Raw genomic sequence first — 24,570 nt, 5'->3', positions numbered from 1 at the left:
CAGAGACTGGAGCTTTCTGAAAATAAGACAACTAAAGCCTTGAGGGGCTATTCATACCAATATATCAGAGCAGTACTTAAATATTTTTTTTATCATATATTGACTTCTGTCATTGAGATTTTCTTACACCTCATAACATAAGTGTTCGGTATTTTAAGAAAGATTCCCCTACTTCCCCCTTTCACTTCATTAACTCAACCAACTGTACTCAGAGGAACAACTTGCTGAACTCACTCTCCAGCGCTGAGAACTGGCCTGTCTCCTATGAGATGCTCCTCAGGACCCCAGAACAGACTTCCATGCTACTGTGGGCATCCTTGCTGGTCCTCGGTAAGTAGTGGGGGAAGCCTCTGTTTGCTGGGAAAACGGAGCCTCTCCACAGGCAAAAGACCTCTCCTCTGTGCTGCTGAAAAAATGGATTTTAATCTCATTTAGAACAGCAGAAAATGAACAAAGGGGAAAGATATTGATACAATGGAATGAGAGGGAAAAAATTATTTCTAGTAATGTGTTCCTTGTTTGCTTTTAATTGCCTATGAAAAATTCCTCTTATCCCCCCCAAAAGTGGGCTTATTTTTCCATGCAGAAAACTACAATTAAATTTGGTTACCTTTCTAATTACAGATCATGAAAACCAAGAGTGAAAGATGAACTGAGTCCCTTGTGAAAGGACCATGTTCTGACCGCGAGCTGATGTAGAATGATTTTCTGCTGAGAATAGTTATTTCTTTCTTGTATTCTAAGATCAAACCTGCTCTGATGTTCGCAAAGAACATGAGAAGAGGAGAAATAAGACAATTTCCCTTTGATTTTTCTTCCCGATTGCCAATATTTGTCCAAATGAGACACTGATTTTCTAGTAGCTCAAGCTTAGGGAAATAAAGACCAGTCAGTCATTTGTACACTGAATTTTGTTAAATGCGTTTGCCTTGTTCTCAGCTATATCTCCAGACTCCAATTAAGAAAGGAAGAGTACGGGGCTTCCCTGCTGGCGCAGTGGTTGAGAGTCCGCCTGCCGATGCAGGGGACACGGGTTCGTGTCCCGGTCCGGGAAGATCCCACATGCCGCGGAGCGGCTGGGCCCGTGAGCCATGGCCACTGAGCTTGTGCGTCCAGAGCCTGTGCTCCGCAACGGGAGAGGCCACAACAGTGAGAGGCCCGCGTACCGCAAAAAAAAAAAAAACAAAGGAAGAGTTATTAGTGTGACTGGCACATTATGGGAATTCAGTAAATAGTGAATGAATGGCTATATGGGGCATAGCATGGTGCGGGGCAATGCAGAGTATGCAGGGACACGGAGGACATGGCCTCTGCCCTCAAAAACTGACATTCTGATAAAGAAATCAAAGGACAAATAAAAGAGCATTTGACTTGGCAATACAAGAAAATTATTACACAATGGATCATAGGACAATGATAATTAATTCTTGCTGATAATAATTAATTCTTGCTGAGCCCTATGTCAGACAGTCTTCTAAGAATATCCCATTGTATTAATGTATCCAATCCTCTAACAATCGATGAGCTGGAACTTCTATAAATCCTGTTTTACAGATAAGGAATCTAAGTCATAGAGACGGTCTCTTGCCTTAAGTTTCATGCAGTAGCAAAGTGGCAGAGTCAGGATTCAAACCCATAATCTGACACTGGAGCTGTGCTTTTAACCACTGCCCCATACTGTATGTCCAGTTATGAGTTTCAACTGAGCGGGAATGGGAGGGGTTCTGAATCAATAGAAAAGTGAGGGTGCTGCAGCCTGGAGGCATCTCAGAGGGCTTCATGGAGGAGGTGGGATTTTATCTGGGCTTTGATGTGTGAGGGTAACTTGCTTTTGCTTCATAATGAAGGAGGAGAATAACACTCCAGGCAAGAAGATAGTGAAGCCAAGCCTCAGCAGCAGCCACAGTCATGTCAAAAAAACCAATTACAGCAACCTTAATTGATGACTTACTAATTTAGCTCATTAAAATATGGCCATGAGGTCAGTTTGATGGCCCCCATCTTACAGAGGAGAAAACTGAGCCTTGGAGGTTTTGTGCAGTTTGCCCAGGGCCACACAGCTAAAATTCAAACCTGTTTCTGCCTGAGTCTGCAGCCTGAGCTTTTGGCCATGACGTTATCTTGTTTCTCCAGGGTGGGTGGAACTGGGCATGTTTCTCCTCCATTTGGCCGGAAGTCGAAAATGGGCGGGTGAACTCTCACGGTAAAATGGTTTGTGACTCGTTGCCTTGTGCTGATGCCTTGCTCTTGACTCTCTTGCAGCACCTCCAGTCAGTGGACCACTTGGTAAGTCCATCTTTTCTTTCCCTTTCTCTTTTATGTTTCTGGATATCTTTTATTTACTTTTATTTTTTTATATGGGTGTTGTTTTCTTTTTTTTTTACCATCTTTATTGGGGTATAATTGCTTTACAATGGTGTGTTAGTTTCTGCTTTATAACAAAGTGAATCAGTTATACATATACATATGTTCCCATATCTCTTCCTTCTTGCATCTCCCTCCCTCCCACCCTCCCTATCCCACCCCTCCAGGCGGTCACAAAGCACGAGGTGATCTCCCTGTGCTATGCGGCTGCTTCCCACTAGCTATCTACCTTACGTTTGGCAGTGTATATATGTCCATGCCTCTCTCTCGCTTTGTCACAGCTTACCCTTCCCCCTCCCCATATCCTCAAGTCCATTCTCCAGTAGGTCTGTATCTTTATCCCTCTCTTACCCCTAGGTTCTTCATGACAGTTTTTTTTCTTAAATTCCATATATATATGTTAAGATATGGTATTTGTCTTTCTCTTTCCGACTTACTTCACTCTGTATGACAGACTCTAGGTCCATCCACCTCATTACAAATAGCTCAATTTTGTTTCTTTTTATGGCTGAGTAATATTCCATTGTATATATGTGCCACATCTTCTTTATCCATTCATCCGATGATGGGCACTTAGGTTGTTTCCATCTCCGGGCTATTGTAAATAGAGCTGCAATGAACATTTTAGTACATGACTCTTTTTGAATTATGGTTTACTCAGGGTATATGCCCAGTAGTGGGATTGCTAGGTCATATGGTAGTTCTATTTGTAGTTTTTTAAGGAACCTCCATACTGTTCTCCATAGTGGCTGAACCAATTCACATTCCCACCAGCAGTGCAAGAGTGTTCCTTTTTCTCCACACTCTCTCCAGCATTTATTGTTTCTCGATTTTTTGATGATGGCCATTCTGACTGGTGTGAGAAGATACCTCATTGTAGTTTTGATTTGCATTTCTCTAATGATTAATGATGTTGAGCATTCTTTCATGTGTTTGTTGGCAGTCTGTATATGTTCTTTGGAGAAATGTCTCTTTAGGTCTTCTGCCCAATTTTGGATTGGGTTTTTTGTTTTTTTGTTATTGAGCTGCATGACCTGCTTGTAAATTTTGGAAATTAATCCTTTGTCAGTTGCTTCATTTGCAAATATTTTCTCCCATTCTGAGGGTTGTCTTTTGGTCTTGTTTATGGTTTCCTTTGCTGTGCAAAAGCTTTGAAGTTTCATTAGGTCCCATTTGTTTATTTTTGTTTTTATTTCCATTTCTCTATGAGGTGGGTCAAAAAGGATCTTGCTGTGATTTATGTCATAGAGTGTTCTGCCTATGTTTTCCTCTAAGAGTTTGATAGTTTCTGGCCTTACATTTAGGTCTTTAATCCATTTTGAGCTTATTTTTGTGTATGGTGTTAGGGAGTGATCTAATCTCATACTTTTACATGTACCTGTCCAGTTTTCCCAGCACCACTTATTGAAGAGGCTGTCCTTTCTCCGCTGTACATTCCTGCCTCCTTTATCAAAGATAAGGTGACCATATGTGCGTGGGTTTATCTCTGGGCTTTCTATCCTGTTCCATTGATCTATCTTTCTGTTTTTGTGCCAGTACCATACTGTCTTGATTACTGTAGCTTTGTAGTATAGTCTGAAGTCAGGAAGTCTGATCCTCCAGCTCTGTTTTTCGTTCTCAAGATTGCTTTGGCTATTCGGGGTCTTTTGTGTTTCCATACAAATTGTGACATTTTTTGTTCTAGTTCTGTGAAAAATGCCAGTGGTAGTTTGATAGGGATTGCATTGAATCTGGAGATTGCTTTGGGTAGTGGAGTCATTTTCACAATGTTGATTCTTCCAATCCAAGAACATGGTATGTCTCTCCATCTATTTGTATCATCTTTAATTTCTTTCATCAGTGTCTTATAATTTTCTGCATACAGGTCTTTTGTCTCCTTAAGTAGGTTTATTCCTAGATATTTTATTCTTTTTGTTGCAATGGTAAATGGGAGTGCTTTCTTGATTTCACTTTCAGATTTTTTCATCATTAATGTATAGGAATGCCAGAGATTTCTCTGTATTAATTTTGTATCCTGCAACTTTACCAAATTCATTGATTAGCTCTAGTAGTTTTCTGGTAGCATCTTTAGGATTCTCTATGTATAATATCATGTCATCTGCAAACAGTGACAGCTTTACTTCTTCGTTTCCGATTTGGATTCCTTTTATTTCCTTTTCTTCTCTGATTGCTGTGGCTAAAACTTCCAAAACTATGTTGAATAAGAGCGGTGAGAGTGGACATCCTTGTCTTGTTCCTGATCTTAGTGGAAGTGCTTTCAGTGTTTCACCATTGAGGATGATGTTGGCTGTGGGTTTGTCATATATGGCCTTTATTATGTTGAAGAAAGTTCCCTCTGTGCCTACTTTCTGGAGGGTTTTATCATAAATCGGTGTTGAATTTTGTCAAAAGCTTTCTCTGCATCTATTGAGATGATCATATGGTTTTTCTCCTTCAATTTGTTAATATGGTTTATCACATTGATAGATTTGCATATATTGAAGAATCCTTGCATTCCTGGAATAAACCCCACTTAATCATGGTGTATGATCCTTTTAATGTGCTGTTGGATTCTGTTTGCTAGTATTTTGTTGGGGATTTTTGCATCTATGTTCATCAGTGATATTGGCCTGTAGTTTTCTTTCTTTGTGACATCCTTGTCTGGTTGTTTCTGGATATCTTAATAACTATCCTGTATCTCAAATACTTGTAGAAAGAGGCCTTGTTGTGCCTGCATCATTTTCTTGAGGACTACGGGCAGGTGAAAACATGTCTTAGGACTCTGACCCTAAGAGTTTGGGAGTCACACTATTGGTTGAAACCTGGCATTGTGCTGGATGATCTTGGAGACAGGGCTGGGATACATGTCACAGAATTCAAGGAAACGGGGTGTCCCCACCTGATGTGGGATTCTAGCCAATTTGACAGAATGCATAGAATCGTGAGAGGGGAAGGATAGAAATAAGCCATTACTTCATTGGGGGAGGCTGAGGTGCAACCAACTTGCCAGCTTCCCCATGTCCCCCCAAGCTTGACAGAGCCACGGGCAACCAACTCATCCCGAACTTCAGCATTCTGTGTAGACATTTCTCTATTAATAAGCTCAGATCATGATAACTTTGAGCCCCCATCCTACTGGTCAGCAGAAAGTTCAGCCTCCTGTTGGGAGCTGTCTCCACGAGTTTTGGCAATCCCTGCTGATTTGTCCAGCCCACCCCCGCCCCCCAACCAGGGAGCTTCTTATGGTCAGCCAGCTCCAGCCAGTGGGAGCCACTGCCCCTTGATGCACACCATCCCCTGCAGCTTCTGGGCCTGTGATTCTCCCCCTCAGTGCTGTGGCTACAACCCATTTCCCACAAATCTCTGACTAACTGGGAGGAGATCTTAACTGGACTAGGTTTTGTTAAACATTCTAGGATGGAAAAATAAAATACAGAGAGTGTCAGCTAGTAGATGTGGCTAATCTCAGAACCCATTGACTCAGTCCCAACCTCTTAAAGATGCTGACAAGATGTGTCTCTCCCTGACCACTGGGCCATCAGTACATAGCAGGGGCAACTCACTTGGACCAGTGAGGAATAAAGCTGCACACACCAAAGAAGTTCTCCCTTCCCTCCAGTATAAGACCTACTGCCCAGTCTCCATTTCCCTAACCCCAGATGCTTCCCAGGAACATAGACAGTGCAGATTTCTATTCTCTTTAAGAGAAACACAACCCCGTACTCACTGGGGCATAGTATATCTGTATAAACCTCTAGAGAAAGAGAAAGGAAAAAAAGTCTGCAGAGACACATGAATGTTTCTATAATCGAACAGAACATTTAATTTCTTTATTTAAAACAAGCGTTCAGGTTATTCTACAGTTTTTGCCCCCAAACAGAGTATTTCCATTACATTTGGGTACAATTCTAAGGCATATTTGGGGCAGTTCTTACAGAAAAAGGTAAGAATATTTAAAGTCTCAAGCTTTAAAAAAACAATTGCTTGTACGCCCTTGAATACAGACAGTCCTCCTTACCTGAGCATAAAAAGTACTAAGATAAAAACACACTTAATTGATTCCACTTATGATTTTATGGTAAATTGCATATCCCCAACAATGAGATTTTATTTTTGGAAAAAAGACAATACAAATGGAAATAATGTGTTTTATTTTCTACATCACAGAATTTAGATTACCAAGGCAATTTGTAGAACAAAGCATGAATCAAATATTGTTTTTTGTGTGGTTGTTTTTGTTTTGTTTTTTTTGTATGTGATAGCTGTAGGAAACTAAAACTGCAAAAGAGCTCCCCTGCTATGCTTCTCTCCTTTCATCATAAAGGAAAAATCTTCCCCCAGAATCCTCACCCCTTAGTTCACTCCTAGCTTTATTCCTCTGACATCTCCTTACTCAGAACTGTGTCACGTGGCTGGGCAAGTTAGTGCTTCTGTTTTTCAAACCCGCTGGTGGGCCACAGGCTCAACAGAAGGACATTGGGACTAACTTTCAGAAGCCAAACAAATATTTTCCCTATCATTGTTTGCTCCTCTTCAACTTTAAGAAATCTTGCTTTACTACACTTGTCAGTGGCTTTGGGAGCCAACAGAGCCGTGGTCCCGCAACACTTTTACCACCTTCATGAATTACTGCATCTTTGGCAGAATCTGAAGTATCACTTTACAATAAATTTTCATTGTATACACAATGAAGGATTAGCCTATCAAAACATTGATCTCTGTGCAGGCTAGAAAATAGTAGTGTTAAAGGGGTAAGAATGTTTGAGTGGGTGTTTCCAATAGTGAATAATTTGGTCTGTGATTACTTTTATTATGTCAAGGAAGAAAACCTTTTTTTTTCTATCCTCTTAGGTTTTCCTAATGAGGGCCTGCAAATTAAATTGACAAAAGGCAGACTAGCAAGAGAAAAGACAAATTTTTTTATTCAAAACTTACGGGAATACACAGAAAAATATAAACTAAGGAGGTAGTTAGAATTTGGGACTTATATAACATCTGGATAGGGAAAGGGGCAGGTGAGAAGGCTACTTACTGGAAAACAAATGATTTTTAGGAAAGATAAATGGGCCCTTAAGAGAACAGATGGGAGCTATGCTAGTTTTGGGACAAGTTCTGCTTTAGGTGTGGTGCCAACTTCCAGTGTCTGGGGATAAGAGCTGATCATTTATTTGCTCCTGGGGAGGTGATTTATGACAACTGAACTCTTCACAGGCTTGGCTTTTAGGCAGATAGGAGAATTCAGAATAAAGAAAAATAAAATCTATTCTCAAATGCCTTCAGCTCAAAATAATTTTTATGCCACAGTGGTAGACTCATCCTTCAGTTACTAACTCTCACACCTTGAAGCTACAAAACTTAGGAAATAAACTCAGATAAGAAAGAGCCACAGTAATGGCTGCAGGAAATAAAGCTAAAAACAAAATCTCCCAACCCAGAAATCCTCTCCACAAAGGTAATAAAGAAAGCAAACACTTTTAGCATTGAATAAGCATTAAACCATACGCTTCATAATAAGCATGCTCATCACAGACAACCCGCCAAGAGATTGCAAAGACAGAAAAGGATCTCTTACTCTTATATTGCCAAGGGGATTCAGCCCATTACATACATGTTTTCAAGATTAAACAGTAACTAGTTCTCAAGCAGGAGGACTTGACTGCACCTTTTGTCACACATAGTTTATCCTAAATTTATCATGGTTATTGGCTTTTTTCCAGAGGAAGAATAGACATCTCATATCTTTAGGACTGGAGGTAGTCTTGCATACTGCAACAAGGTACCTACCAAAGGTAAATGCTTACCCTTCCACAGGAATGGGGAGACAGGGTCCAGGGGAGCTATCCCCCTAGATGTCTGCATTTCAAAAAGATGGCTCCTGGGGCTTCCCTGGTGGCGCAGTGGTTGAGAGTCTGCCTGCCGTTGCAGGGGACACGGGTTCGTGCCCCGGTCCAGGTAGATCCCACATGCCGTGGAGCGGTTAGGCCAGTGAGCCATGGCGGCTGAGCCTGCGCGTCCGGAGCCTGTGCTCCGCAACGCGAGAGGCCACAACATTGAGAGGCCCGTGTACGGCAAAAAAAAAAAAAAAAAAAAAAAAAGATGGCTCCTTCTTGAGAAAGATGTTCCTGAGTTATGAGACTGGCAAGAGGCTTTTTAGCCATTATAAAGATTCACATACATTTGAAAGAAATTCTGAAAGAAAAAAACAGAGGTAGAAGTTGTTTCCCTTATTTTCAACAGGGAGAATTAAACCTCTTATCTTTAATTTGTATTGATACCCTTACATTCTCCAGCTTCTGTCCATTAATTATTCAAAGATCTTAAGGCCTGATTTTATGCAGGGCCCACATTTTATTTTCATGAAAGAGTATCTTTGGGGTGTGGGGAGTTAGAAGCACCTAGTTCCCAGCACTCATACTCTTTGTAGTTATTTCAATATAATTTTCACTTCAGACAACAGCCTGCTCACCCCTCCCCTACCTACTTCTTGTTGGAAAAACATACTATGGACCCTTTTCCATAACTGCGTAATTGACCCCAAATTCCTATACTCCCTCCCTCTACAATCCCTCACCCCACCATATGGCCACGCCACACAAATGCTCATCTTAGAGAGGTGTGTGTAACATGAAGAGCCCAGGTGGGAGGGAGTTCAGGAGGAATCTACCTGAGGACCTGGTCCTGTTGGAAAAGGTAAGGGGGTTTGCGGGCCTCCCATCACTGATCTTCTGTGGTGAGTAGGTCCTGCTGGGTTTGCCCTCTGAAAGGTTAGTCTGTTCCTGTAGACAGACTTCACTGTATACAGAGCAGTTGCTGCACTCCTGGGTAAGGTGAACACAGCTGGAAAACTTGAAACCTGGGGAAACAGCAGCCCCGCCGGGGGGCCTTTCAGAGACTCACCAAAGCTGGGTGCTTCAGTCCACTCCACACAAGCCACTGCAGTGGGGACTGCAGACACCTCCACCTCAGACTCATTTCTCTTCTCCCCAGCTACTGTATCCAAATCCATGATTTCCCTCCAGCCTCCGTGGACCACTGTCTTCCGTGGAGAGAGAGTGAATCTGACTTGCAATGGATTTCACTTCTATGCACCAGAGAAAATAAAATGGTACCGTTGGTACTCTGGAAGACAACGTCCAAGTGAAACCCAAGGAAACACCCTCGAGGTTCGTGATTCTGGACAGTACATTTGCCAGGCCCCAGGCTCACTCCCGAGTAACCCTGTGCGCTTGCTTTTTTCTACAGGTGAGAAAGAAGGTGAATTAGTTAAAACATTGGAAGTGGTTTGCAGTACATCTTAGCTCCCTGGATTTTCCAAGAACTGAGGCCCTTCATTCTACTCTAACTTTGATCTTTCAGGTTCATGTCCTCCCTCACTGTCTATAAGTGTTTTTCAAACTACTATTGACATTAGAGTTTAAATGTCTGATATTAATCAACAGACATTCTTACACACACAATTAAAGAAGGAAGTTTTAGTTTTAGGGGATTCAAAAGTGAAGCTGTCTTAGGTCCTGCCTTCAAGGGCTCTACAGCCTCCTTGGGGAGAACTTACGTATACATGAATGTACTAAGCACAAAATAGAAAGTGAAAAGTTCTATAAAATAAGAATTCAGAGGTGGGAAATCTCCAGCCTCAGGGCTTGTGTCTTCACCTGTCTTAGGATATGTCCGTTCTCTATTTCAGAAAATTTAGATCACTCCTCAGGCATTGGTCTATAGGAGCAGGCATTCACTGCATCGTCTCAGAGAGAAAGGATAGAACTAGCCTGTAATCAGAATCTGAAGAGCATGAGAGCTTCATGAGTGGACCGCATTCACTGCCCCTTGACCCTGAATTTGTATCTGTGACCATAAGCCCTCTGCATAGCGCACTCCAATGCACTGTAACAATTCCCAGTGTATTTCTCCAAGAACTACGTCTTTGACGACTCCTGTTCTGTTGTTATTTGGTGAGCAAGTCGGTGTTGATCTTCTCCGTAATCAATGACGTCAGAGATTTGGTCACACCTCCTCTCAGGTTTTCCTCTGCACATTAGAATCCTTATATTTCTGAATCTGTCCCTGAATGGTTAAATAGACGTGTTTAGGATTTATTTGGGAATTGTATCTGAAGCAGGTCAACTGCTTTGGAAGGAAATGAGTGAGCTTGAGTCAGGAGACTAAATCCTGGGGGAGAAAAAAGGAAGAAAAAAAAAATCTCTGTAATTCAGGATGCACAGAGGAAGGAGTGCCTCAATAACAACGTCTTATCTGTGTGTGGTTTCCAGCCTCCTTCATCCTCCAGGCCCCACATTCTGTGTTTGAAGGTGACAAGTTGATTCTGAGGTGCCGGAAAAGGGGGAGAGAGAAACTGACTGCTGTGAGGTACTTTTGGAATAGAAAACTTATTTCTGATTCTAATAAAAGCTTGGATCTTCTGATATCACAAGCAAGTTTAAACAACAGTGGCTGTTACCAATGCACTGGATCCTTGGAAAACAATCGTGTATTGAGAACAAGTCTCACAAATATTCGAATTCAAGGTAAACACTTCATTTCATACAAATTTGCTTGGCAATGTCAGGGCAGGGTAAATTGGGCGCATCCGCAGGGATCTATGTAAGTGGTGTTTTTTGGTTTTTGGTTTTTTTTGGTTGTGACGCTCAACTTGTGGGATCTGCTTAGTTCCCTGACCAGGATTGAACCAGGGTCCTCGGCAGTGAAAGCACAGTGTCCTAACCACTAGACCTCCAGGGAATTCCCTATATAAGTTGATATCATAACAAACTCTGGAAATATTTGAGACCACGTCCTCCAAGAGGCAGAGAAAGTGGAACAATTTGACTTAAATAATCCTGGGAAAGAAAAATGTGATAGAGGGGCCGATAAGTTTGTCTTGCTGGGTGTCTGAAGTTTTCCAGAACCGCGAATCCAAGCCTGCCTCATACTGAGAACTTGATTCACCTCTTCTCTCTAGAGCTATTTCCACGTCCAAAGCTGAAAGCCACAGACTCCCAGCCTACAGAGGGGAATTCTGTAAACCTGAGCTGTAAAACACAGCTTCCTCTAGAGCGGTCGGACACTCGGCTTCGCTTTGTCTTCTTCAGAGACCATGGGGTCATCCTCTCAAACTGGAGTACATCCCCAGAACTCCAGGTCACAGCCGTCTGGAGAGAAGACTCAGGATCATACTGGTGTGGGGCCATGACCAGCGGCATCCACAAACGCAGCCTTCCACTTCAGATTGACGTGCAGGGTGAGTGCTGGAGAGCCGGGCTGTGGCGTCTCCCCTGACTGCTCCTTCTGGCCCAGTGAGGGTAGGGACTGCCCAGTACAGATGGAGTTTTTCATCCTGACAGAGGCACCAGGCTTAGACTGTGAAGTGAGGTAGATAATAAAAGAAATACAGGATTTCATTTCCACCTCTAGTTCTCTAAAAACTTAGTCTTTCTTTGAAATTCTAGCACCTTGAAATGACAGAGGTGATTCACAGAGGCAGATACAAGAGTTGGGCAAAACAAAATGAAAACAAGAAACAAAATTCTCTGCTACTGAATCGACAGATTCTAGGATGTCAGATCTTGGGGCAAACTATTTAGAAGACACATATCCACAGAGGTGGACCCTAACCAGTAACAACAAACAGTGTGATGTGTAAAGCAGAAGAGAAGGACATGCATACACACAAAGATAAATACAATAAATATCAGCTTGTCTTAGGTACCAAAGCAGGACTTCTGGAAACGGATGTGGTCTAGGTCAGTGTGATGATAGCCACTATTGCTATTACTTCTCCCAGGTCAAAATAATTAACACTGACAACTAGGACAGGACATAAAACCCAAATGATTTTTCAGGGAGACCCAATTTTTCTCTCCTGGAGTCTGTGCATCAGGATGGAAAGGTTACTACATTTAATGATACTCTAGGTCCCAAATCCACAGTCTATGAGCTACAGTGCTAACACCTGCAGAAGAGTATATCTTAAAGTCCCATAAAAAGTGACCCTGTCCAACATCCCAACCCTGTCCTCCTCTCACCATGCCCTCACCTGTTGTCTGTGTTCATACAGGAATCCCTGTGTCTGGAGTGTTCCTGGAGACCCAGCCCCAGGGGGACCCGGTGGTTGAAGGGGAGATACTTGTCCTTGTCTGCTCTGTGGCTGAGGGCACGGGGAACACCACGTTCTCCTGGCACAGAGAGGACACGAGGGAGAGTCTGGGGCAGAAAAGTCAGCGCTCCCAGAGAGCAGAGCTGGAGATCCCTGTTATCAGGGAGGGCCACGCAGGGGGCTACTACTGCACAGCTGACAATGGCTACGGCCTCATCCAGAGCAAGGCGGTGAACGTCTCTGTGAGAAGTAAGTCTTAATCCCCATTGACCTTATTTATTCTCAGATTTCTCAAATTAGGGGTGGGCATAGCCAACACTATCTTTGTGACTCTAATTTTTCTATTTCCATTTTGCCATTTTCCACTGCGATATTCACTTTTTTCCATTAAATATCAATAATTCAGGTTATAAGGAGGTACTACAGTGAGGGAATGCTGGCCAGGGGCCATTTCATCTCTTGGGGATGATTCTGTGTGCCTGTACGCTGATCCATTGTGTGTTGCTCTCAAACAGCAGTCTTATGTCATTAGCAGTGTTTTAGGGTAGGGTATAGCTCCTTCATCCTAAGCGTCAACTATACTCTCCTTTTGGTAATCCTCCACAGGGCCAAAGACATAAAACATCCCTTTACTCCATTACTGTAGGTCTAAGAGTGTGTCAATACCAACTTGTATTCAGGTCAGGAAACTTACAAGTACCAAGAGTGAATACAGAGCCCCATTATGTCCACAGAGGAGATAAGCCTTCCTTTGGGATAGCACAGTCGTAGCTTATATCTTTACCTTCCTCTGTCTCCAAGGAGTCATACTAGTTCAAGCCAGGTTCCCACTCAGCTCCCCTGGGACTAAAGAAATTGTTTCTATGGGGCTTCAATTCATCCTCTATCTCAGGTTCAGTTGCATCCCAGGCTATCCAATAAAGCTAGTTTTATGGAGGAACTACTGGAAAGCTAGATTTCCCTGCTTTCCTTTACAGTAAAACCCCTTAAAAGAGTTATCTCTACTCACTCTCTTTACTTCTGTTTTCTCTCAAACCCATCACCTTGAGGCTTGCCTCACTCCAATGGTACTTCTATACCTATTCATCAGATACCCCTTTTAAGGTTTTTTTTTTCTTTTTACTGGATCCCCATCACATTTTTTAAAAATAAATTTATTTATTTTATTTTTGGCTGTGTTGGGTCTTTGTTGCTGCTTGTGGGCTTTCTCTAGTTGTGGTGAGCGGGGGCTACTCTTCGTTGCGGTATGTGGGCTCCTCGTTGCAGTGGCTTCTCTTGTTGCAGAGCACGGGATCTAGGCGTGAGGGCTTCAGTAGTTGTGGCACGCGGGCTCAGTAGTTGTGGCTCACGGGCTCTAGAGCACAGGCTCAGTAGTTGTGGTGCACGGGCTTGATTGCTCTGTGGCACGTGGGATCTTCCCGGACCAGGGCTCGAACCCGTGTCCCCTGCATTGGCAGGCGGATTCTCTAGATCCTCCAACTCTAATACACCTGCAAGTCCAGATAGCTCTACCTTCAAAGTATCACCAAAATATGACTAATTCCCACCACTTCCACTGCTGCCACCTGATCCAAGCCACCTGGATGATTGCAATAACACTCTGATTTTCTGCTTCACCTGTGGCTCCACACAACCTGTTCTCAACACAGTATCAGAAGGAACTCTCTAAATCATAAATCAGATCATGTTACTCTTCTGCTCAATATCCTCCCATGGCTTCCCATCTCCTTCAGAGGGAGAGCCAATGTCCTCTCAACATCCCACCAGATCCTGATGATCTGGCTATCCTGCTGTTCTGACCTGATGGCCCACCACTGTCTCCTCACCTTCTCCACTCTAGCCACCATGGCCCCCTGTCTCTTCTTCAAAAGTTCCAGTCACACTCCAACCTCAGGGCCTTTGCACTGCTCTTCCCCACTATCTTCATGCTCATCCCCTCACTTCCTCCAGGACCTTACTCACCTTCCCAGTGAGACCTTCCCAGCCAGCCTATGTAACATAGCAGCTCTTCACCAAAGCCCTCCCTCTCCAAGTCTTGCTTGATTCTTCCTCACAGCATGTGTCACCAACTGGCATGCCATGCAGTCATTTTCTGTCTCTTTCCATGCCTCCCATAGTAGCCTCATAAAGGTAAATCTCTATTTTGACCATATTTTATCCCAAGTGCCTATTCCACTGCTTAGCTCATATTAGGCATTCAATAAATATTTGCTGAATGAATAAGTTTTACACATATCATTTTTGCTTATCGTAGTCATAATCCTAGAAAATAAAGATATTATCATCTCCATTCTACAGAAAAGGAGTGTGAAACTCAGAAAGGTTTGGTAATTTGCCTATGGTCACAAAGCTTATACCTGGCAGCCCAGATTTGAACCTCGACACAATCTTTTAGCTCAAAGAGACAGAGATCTTTCCCTCTGTCTGACTTGTCATACGTAGCATAATGCCCTCAAGCTTCATTCATGTTGTTGCAAATGGCAGAATTTTCCTTCTTATGGCTGTATAATATTCCATCATATTCACATTCCATCATGATGGAATATTATATATATATATACACGAGATTTTCTTTGTCCATTCATACATCGATGGACACGTAGGTTGCTCATGTCTTGGTTATTGTAAATAATGCTGCAATAAACATAGGGATGCAGATATCTCTTCAAGACAGTAATTCTATTTCCTTTGGATATATATGTAGAAGTGGGATTGCTAGATCATATAGTAGTTCTATTTTTTAAAAGTTTTTGAGGATTCTACATACTGTTTTCCATTGTGGTTGCACAGGTTTACATTCTCACCAACAGTGAACAAGGGTTTTCTTCTCTCCACATCCTTACCAACACTTGTTATTTCTAGTCTTCTTTTTTTTTTTTAAGTTATAGGGAATAAAGTTTATTTTGGCAGAGAGTGTTAAACAAAATTAAAGTTGCATACATTAGTAACATAACTCAACGTCCTTAATTTAGTGTAAGTGTGACACATTTTCTTACTTTCCTATGTTCTGCTAAATCACCATAACGTAGGCTGCTTTATTAAACTGAAATGCTGAAATTTAATTTTACTGTTTGTTTGTTTGTTTGTTTTGCCGTACGCGGGCCTCTCACTGTAGTGGCTTCTCCCGTTGCGGAGCAAAGGTTCCGGACGCGCAGGCTCACGGGCCCAGCCGCTCTGCGGCTGAAATTTAATTTTACTGTTTGTTTGTTTGTTTGTTTTGCCGTACGCGGGCCTCTCACTGTAGTGGCTTCTCCCGTTGCGGAGCAAAGGTTCCGGACGCGCAGGCTCACGGGCCCAGCCGCTCTGCGGCATGTGGGATCTTCCCGGACCAGGGCACGGACCCGCGTCCCCTGCATCGTCAGGCGGACTCTCAACCACTGCGGCACCAGGGAAACCCAATTTTACTGTTTTTGCTTATGCTCTGATTCTAAACAAACTTTATAAAAAAGCCATTGTAACAGGTGTGAGGTGCTACCTCACTGTGGTTTTGATTTGCATTTCCCCAATTAGTGATGTTGAACACCTTTTCATGAACTTGTTAACTTTTGCATGTCTTCTTTGTAAAAATGTCTATTCAAATCCTTTGTCCATTTTTAAATTGGATTATTTGAGGGTTTTTTTGCTATGGAGTTGTATGACTTCCTTATATTATTATATATTAACCTCTTAACAGATACATGATTTCCATGTATTTTCTCCCATTCTATAGATTGCTTTTTCATTTTGCTGATTATTTCTTTTGCTGTGCAGAAGCTTTTTAATTTGTTGTAGTACTATTTGTGTATTTTCACTTTTGTCGCTTGTGCTTACGGTATCATATCCAAAAAGTCATTGCCAAGGCTAATGTCAAGGAGCTTTTTCTCTATGTTTTCTTCTAGGAGTTTTATGGTTTCAGATCTTACAATTTAGTCTTTAATAGATTTCAAGTTAATTTTTGTGAGTGGTATAAGATGGAGGTCCAGTTTCATTCTTTTGCATGTGAATATCAAGTTTCCCCAGCACCATTTATTAAGAGATTATCTTCTCCACTGAGTATTCTTGGCTCTCTTATCCAATATTAGTTGACAGTATATGCATGGGTTTATGTCTGGCCTCTTGATTCTGTTCCACTGATTTATGTATCTGTTTTTATGCTAACACCAATTTGTTTTGGTTACTCTAGTTTTGTTATAGAGTTTGAAATCAGGAAGTGTGAAGCCTCCAACTTTGTTCTTTTGTTGCAGGATTACTTTGGCTATTTGGTGTCTTTTGTGGTTCCATACAATATATATTTTTTAATTTCTGTAAAAAATGCCATTGGAATCTTGACAGGGATTGCAGTGAATTTGTAGATGACTTATATAGTATGGACATTTTAACAATATTAATTCTTCCAATTCACAAACATGGGATATCTTTCCATATTTGTGTCTTCTTCAATTTTTTTCAACAATATCTTATAGTTTTCAATATACAGGTCTTTCACCTCCTTGGTTAAATTTACTCGTAAGTATTGTATTATTTTTGATGTTATTGAAAATGGGATTGTTTTCTTTATTTCTTCTTTGGGTAATTCATTGTTACATGGATAGAAACACAGCTGATTTTTGTATGTTGATTTGGTATCCTGCAACTGTAGTGAATTTGTTTATTAGCTCTAAAGATTTTTTGTGGAGTCTTTAGGATTTTCTTTATATAAGATCATGTCACCTGCAAATGGAGACAATTTTTCTTCTTCCTTTCCAATTTGGAGGTCTTCTATTATTTTTTTCTTGCCTGATTCCTCTGGTTAGGACTTCTAGAACTATGTTGAATAGGAGTGGTGAGAGAGACACCCTTGCCTTGGAGAATGGATCCAATGGAAAAATCAGAATTCCCCAACAATTTAGTTTATTCCTTCCATCAGTTTCTTTCCCACCTCCCCTTCAAAGACTCAGGCTTCTATGAGGAAGGAAACTGGTGGCATTTCATTGTGGTGTCCCAATATATTTTTTTAATGGAGAGCAATCTCAGAGTTACTGCTGGTTCAGCTAGTGTCCTAATCAGTGGTGATATTTGCTTTCTTTCTCAGGCAGGCTGCTGTTCCAAAGTTAGGTGCTGCCAAGCCGCTGTCGCATAACATCTTTCCAGATGTCTAGGGGAAATTTCCAAAAGGCCAAAGTACAGAATAGATAGAGAGATAGAGAGGCAGATGTAGATTTTCCCCCAAATATTAATTTCTGAAATGATGTCTGGGGGTCAGTGGAGGGAGCTGTCTACCTTTCTCCCCTTTGCCACAATCCACCCAGGCTCTTGTCTTCTACCCCTTCACAGTGAGTCACTTCCTGTCACATGCAGGCTCAGGGCTGTGCTGCCCACAAGTAGAAACCTGCTTCCTGTGCCACACCAGTCCTAGCCTAGTCCTCAAAGGCCCCCATGAGTCCTCATCTTTTAGATTCTTCCCTCTACCAGGCTCAAGGCCCCAGCCAAGCTGAGGAAAGGTTCCAGGGCTCCAGGCCCTAGACCCCTCCCCTGGAGGCTCATACAGGCTTTTCCCCTCCAGGCACCCCAGGGAAAAGAAGAGGCCTTGTTGCTGCAGGAACCACTGGGGGGATATTCAGCGTTCTCCTGGCTGTGGCCCTGCTGTTTTACTGCTGGCACCAGAGGAGACTAGGTTTGTGTTCTCTCTTACCTTTTGCTAGAGCCCATGCCCTGTCCCTGCTTCAGACACCCCAGCTCATCCCAACCTCAGTAACAGCCACGCCACCGTTCTCTACCTCACCACCCCAGCGCTCACAGACACACTCATACTCTTCCTTGAAATGGCAGTTTCCTTAATAGGTATCTAGTCTAATCTACAAAGCCTCAAGTGGAAAGGTAGGGAGGAAATAAACATTTTAATGTGAAGTTTCAAAAACTTTAAATGGTTTCCTTGAGTAGTTTCTTTGGTCCAAACAGACTGGTCAACTAGATGCTTCAGCCCACCCTACATCCCCTAGAAGTGGACAATCAAAATAAACTGGAAGCCTCTATGAAGAAATGACTGAGAATGGGAGCTGGCTAATCTTTATCCTTCTTCTTCCTCAGAGACTTCCCAGAGTCAAAGCCTGAAACGAGCACCTTGTGCTCCAATGGCTCTGCTCTCTACAGGTCAGGCCGCTGCCTCCCCCTCTACATGGTGGAGAGAGTTTCTCCCTGGTACTGTCATGTGCTTCCAAAGGCTTCTTGCTTTAACCCAGGTCAGGGTAGTTTCAGATGCCAGGAAACCTGGCGTAGAAGACAGGCACAGAAACTTTTTCAGCTCTAGTATAATTACCCATCCTTCCTCCCTGTCTTTTAATTTAATTCAATCCAACTCAACTCACCAGATCCTTCTGAGCACCTGCTATGTGCCCTGCACTGGGCTGAATGTAGGGAGCTTTGGACCTTTGACCATGAGTCTCCTTAACAAGCTTGAGACTGAGGTTCCTCTGGGCATAACCACAGATGTCCCTGGAAAGCCATCTACAGCCCCTCACTACTCTGCCAGAAAGACAAATTTGGCTATATTTAGTATTTCCTGAGGTAGATCAACACAGCCTTGAACCTTAATAAGTCTCAAATAATTGTATATTCAACATAGAAATGTGTAGCCCTGTCCCCAGCAAGTTATATGCTTTGTTCAGTTCTTTTCTCATGGTTTTCATGAGAATATGGGACTGGGCCCATGTTTGAAATAACTTTCTGATGACCTCTCTTAGGCAATGCATGTGTGTGAAATATTTGAGAATGAGCTCCCTCTGCTGACACAATCTGCCTTCGTTTTATTTTGCAGGAGATGGTTCTCTGGGAGACACAACCAGGTGAGGCCTCAGCCTTCTGGTTTCCCAAGAATAAAATGTGCAGAACTGTGGGGCTGCAAGTTTAGGCTAAGTGATTTCTCTGTGTCCCTGTGTCTAGATACTCCCGTTTTCACATTCCTTAAAATGGCCACAATCACAGCTTCCTAGAATCCTTCTAATAGTTTGTATAATGGATTTTGCATGTATTTAGATCAGTTTCTTATTTGAAATTTATCTGAATGGATGATACCAAAGGTTATAGATTTTCTAGGTTGCCGCAGAATATTTCTGGTGCAAATAGTCCTATAGTTAGGCAACGTGTTACTCTAACTACGTATAAAATGACTGTTAATTCTAGACTTTCTAGAGGAACCTCAGTTTCTAGGAATCTTCTTTTTGCCCCACATGTGCTCATATACTCATCAAATTTTGTGCTTTTAAATTTGGTTTGGAAAATATGGTCTTCTTCTGTCTGTGTCAGTGCCTCAGTCTTATAGTCAGGGACTTGGAGCATGGATTATGTCTAATTTCTTCTTGAATTGTCCAGATAGAATGCTTTGAGGACACTTCCTCCAGGTGATGAGGCTGGGTTTTTTTAACCAACTGAGAGTGACCATTCTATCTATGAGGTCATCATTCCTATGATGTTAGAGACTCTTCTGGCCTTGTTCTGCTGACTTCTCCCCATTCCTTTTTGTCTCTGTCTATCCCACTCTTGTGCATATTATAATGTTCCAAGGATGATCATGTGTTTCTGTGCCTCGCAGGAGACCCCTGACCCTAGGCCCAGGAGTGTCCTTCCATCCCATGTGCCCTGCCCCAGTGGAGCTGCAGCAGTTGCATGGCAATGGTAAAGATTTCCTGGTAGGAAACTGCTCCCAGCCTGAGCCAGGGAGAGATACTTTGTTCTGAGGCCTGGCAAAGGCCCCTGGTCTCCCTAAGTATCCCAAACCCAGACATTCACAATAAATAATTGCTTAGGAAGAAGCATCTGCAGCATACCCCACTGACTGGGACAGCTTAGAAAGTGTTGCTTTTTTTTGTTCTCAGAGCACCCCAAAGAAAGAGACCTGGTATATTCTCAGATCCAGATTATTCAGCCTGGGGAAGGAGAAGGTAAGTCACTGGGGAGAGATTCTTGCTGCAAACTATATTCATTCATTTGACACATATTTACTGAGCACCTCCTATGTGATGGGCACTGCTTTAAGTAAAGGGAGTAAATCAGTGAACAAGGCAGATAAAAATCCCTACAGTGTGATGCTTAGATTCTGAAGAGAGAAGGCAAACACAGAAAACTACATAACGTATCTTTGCTGATGATCAGAAGAAAAATTAAACATCCTTCTAACAGATATTATAATCATGAAGGTGTATGTACAAAGATTTCCCTTAAGTAATGAATGAATGATGGCAACGCACCTATTATGTGATAAGGATATATATGCATTATAATATATAAAAATATACATATGTATGTATATGTTTAGTTAATCCATATAACAACCCTGTGTAACCAGTATACTGAACAAGCAAGACTCATGACTTAATTACAAAAATCTTCCGTCTCCCACTGTCTGTTTAAACTTTCTTCTGTGAGAGATCTTCTCGGGCACTCAGGATGAAAATTCTGGCAGCCAAAGTCTTTACAAAACATTATCTTAGACAATAGACAGTAGATGGACACTTTATGTCATAGTCTCTATTAAGTAACTAGAACATCTAGTTTGAAGATGTTAAGCAAAACTTTCCCCTCTCCTAGTTCAGGGAAATTTCAGAATGGAAGCTGGCAATGGTAGGGATGAGGGGGAGGACGAGGCAGAGTTGGCCTCTCTGTTTCTTTGGTTGGCTTCCCCTAATTAGCCTGGAGAAAGGAGTGGGAAAGGAGTTACTCCAGCTGGTATTTTGGAAGCTGGCTTCTGCCTCTCTGGGATGGCAGATGGTTAAGCAGGCACTCCCCTGTATAAGGTACACGTGTGGTCTCTTGAGGTTTCCTGCTGGACCCCTCCTTCCTAAAATTCCTTTGGCACAGCTGGTGCATTTCTAATTCCAGGAGTTGTTTGTGACTCCTTCATTGGCCTCACCTCCAGTCAATCACCTCCAGCTTCCTGCTGCTGGATTCCCTTGGTACCTGGAGGCCCTATTGAACAGGACCCAAGGTGACCATACTCCTGCTTGTTCTGTCTCCCACGTGGACCACATCTGTCCTTGGGGACACCTGGGAATTTCAGGTCCTTGCTGACCCACAGCTTTCTTCCAATCCCACCACCAGTCATGAGTCAGAACTCTCAATGCTCTAGATAAGGGTGTTGAAATATTTTTTATTGTTATCTGCAGTAAGAAGTACAAATTGTACTGTTAAGCAGTGTGAATGTGCACACACTCACACATACATAACTGAACTAAAGTTTTAGGAGACAGTACTTAGTGTGATGCACTCTGTCTTCTAATCTACTCATTGATTGTTTTAATCAGCTTTATTGAGGTATAATCGACATACAATATAATTCTCTACCTTTAAACGCACAGTTCAAATTATTTTAATAAATACATCCATTCACAGAACCACCACCACAATCACGATGTCGAACATTTCCAACAGCCCAGAAAATCCTTTCAGGCTCCTTTGCAGTTAATCTCCCCCCAGCTCTACCCCTGGCACCCACGGATCTGCCTTCTGTCCTATAGTTTTGCTTTTCTATAATTTCGTATAAATGGAATCTTATGTAATGGAATCTTTAGGTCTGGATTCTTTCACTTAACATAATGTTTTGCAATTCATCCATATTCTAGCATATTATAAGTAGTTCACTATTTTTTTTGTCATGTAAAAAGCTATGCACATTTAATGTATACAACTCATGAGTTTGGAGATAAATTAACACCAAGGAAACCATCACCACCATTAAGGCCATAGATATATACATCATCTTCCAAAGTTTCCTTCCACACACTTGATGATGATGATGATGATGATGATGATGATGTGTGGTAAGAACACTTAACATAAGATTTACCTTAGCGAGCTTTAAGTATACAATAGAATATAGTTAGCTGTAGGCACTATGCTGTATAGTAGATCTCCAGAATTTATTCATCCTTCATAACTCAAACTTTGTACCTTTTGAGCAATACCTCTAGTCTCCTTTCCCCCAGCCCCTTGGAACCACCATTCTACTCTCTGCTTCTATGAGTCTGAGAACATACAGTATTTGTCTTTCTGTATTTGGCTTATTTTTCTTAGAATAATGTCCTCCAGGTCCATCTGTGTTGTCACAAAAGACAGGATTTCCTTCTTTTTTAAGGTGGAACAATATTCCATTGTGTGTGTGTGTCTGTGTGTGTCTGTGTGTGTGTCATACTTCCTTTATGCATTCATCCATCAATAAACATTTAAGTTGTTTCCATATCTTGGTTATTATGAATAGTGCTGTGATCTCTTCAAGATCCTGATTTCAATTCCCTTGGATATGTACTCAGAAGTGGGATTGCTGGATCACATGAGAGTTTTATTTTTAAATTTTTAAGAAACCTCCATACAGTTTTCCATAGTAGCAGTACCAATCTGCACTCCCACCAACAGTGTACCAGAATTTCTTTTTCTCCACATCCTTGCCAACACTTGTTATCTTTTGTCTTTTTGATGATAGCCATCCTAATAGGTGTGAGGTGATATCTCACTGTGGTTTTCATTTGTGTGATTACTGATGTTGAGAACCTCTTCAATAACTGTTGGCCATTTGTATGTCTTCTTTAGAGAAACATCTATTCAGAACTTTTGCCCATTATAAGATTGGGTTATTGTTATTATTTTAGCTATTGAGTCCTACGAATTCCTTATATATTTTGCATATGACTCCCTTATCTGATATATGGTTTGCAAGTATTTTCTTCCATTTTGTAAGCTGCCTTTTCTACCTGTAGCACCTCTCCAGTATTTTTGTGCCTAGTAGAAATTTCAGTTGTAACGTGATCCTGAACACAGTTTACAAATGGGGTTAAGGACTTTTACAAGGTCACAAGCCAGTAAAAGACTAAGTCTTCTGTTTTGCTATAATATTTGCTGCATATAGTGCCTATTGCTATATTTGACTAACATGCATCATCTGAACACCTGCTTTGTCCGTTACTTTGATTTCTCAGCCATCCCCACTAATCAGGACCTTTTGAATGACAGAACTGCCACCAATTTGATTGGGTTAATTGGGTACATCCTATGAGTCACCTTGATCAGTTGCTGCTCTTCACACTCTGTCCTTGACATATTTGTCAAAACACCACTGAAGCTGAGCACTCTGTTGGTGGACGAGTTATATTTTAGGCACTTTATGTGTTGATGATCTGTAGCAAGATTTCTTCACCAGTGCCTGTGTTTGCATGAAGCCCCTGAAATTTTATGCAAATTTCCATGCATATGTCTATTGTTCTGGGGAGGGAGTACATAGCTTCTATCAGGTCATTAAAAAGATCTGTAAATCCAGAAGGTCTATGGTAAAAATATAATGAAAACGAAAGAGTTCCAGGATGTATCTTTTTTCCCAAGCTCTATCTCTCCATAAAATTACTATATATAGCTCTCATGATTCTACCTTCTCTGAGATTCTTAATTTCTAATATGCAGGATATGACAAATCATACCTGCTAAACTCTTCTCTCACTATGGCTCCATCTCTAAGAAACTTTGGCAATAAAATCAATAACCAGAACATGCTAATGCAAGAGAATTTTTCTCACAGAGCAGACATTTGAAGAGGTCTAGTGGGAACTTGCAGAACAAGCAGGGGTTGGACTTCAAGGTTGGTAAGATGGAAGTTAAGAGAGGCAAGAATTGTAACTAAGAGAGAAATTATCTCTAAACATCTGGTAAATGAAGGGAGTGAGATTTCTTTCTGTGGTATTAAGGGAGCCTGAAAAGGACATGCAGAAGGCTGGGTTACGAAATGGTAAAACAAAGTCACATGTGTTGTAGGACATGTTGGGGATCAGGGAGGAGAAAACATGACAATCAATGCAAAAGGCCTAGTGACTCCCAGATTCTGGGAAATAAGCTATAAGACTGAGTTCTGAGTGGATCCAATACTCATAGTTCAGTGGTTTCCTTTTCTTCCACAGGAAATACCTTCAGAACATCTCTAGAGGACCAGGTGAGTTTCATTTCCTGACGGTTTTCTCTCCCACTACTGCTTATAGCCCCATACTCCTTCTCCTTCCAGTTCTTCTTCTATCTTTTTTCCACCCCAGCATGCCTCAATTGTCTACTCTGAGGTGAAGACACAGCTCCGAGATGATTCGGCTGGAAAGGTCGGCTCTAAAGATGAAAATATCATGGAAAATTACAAGGATGTCCTACTCATGTGA

General features: G+C 41.9%; 1 protein-coding gene across 1 annotated transcript; it reads left to right on the top strand.

The window, feature by feature from the left end:
- Window positions 1-269: 269 nt before the first annotated feature.
- On the top strand, window positions 270-24,570 carry FCRL4 (Fc receptor like 4; the record flags this gene model as incomplete). The annotated part of the gene is made up of 12 exons (XM_079921661.1): window positions 270-330; window positions 2,263-2,286; window positions 9,331-9,585; window positions 10,611-10,865; window positions 11,300-11,578; window positions 12,395-12,682; window positions 17,955-18,065; window positions 19,206-19,233; window positions 19,980-20,062; window positions 20,263-20,328; window positions 24,325-24,356; window positions 24,454-24,570. 12 exons carry the CDS (start codon window positions 270-272, stop codon window positions 24,568-24,570), a joined length of 1,599 nt encoding a protein of 532 aa, XP_079777787.1.

Source organism: Stenella coeruleoalba (assembly GCF_951394435.1).
Source record: "Stenella coeruleoalba genome assembly, chromosome: 1".
Taxonomy (NCBI): domain Eukaryota; kingdom Metazoa; phylum Chordata; class Mammalia; order Artiodactyla; family Delphinidae; genus Stenella; species Stenella coeruleoalba.
The sequence above is the reverse complement of the archived record's forward strand: the minus strand, read 5'-3'. Positions and strand labels throughout refer to the sequence as shown.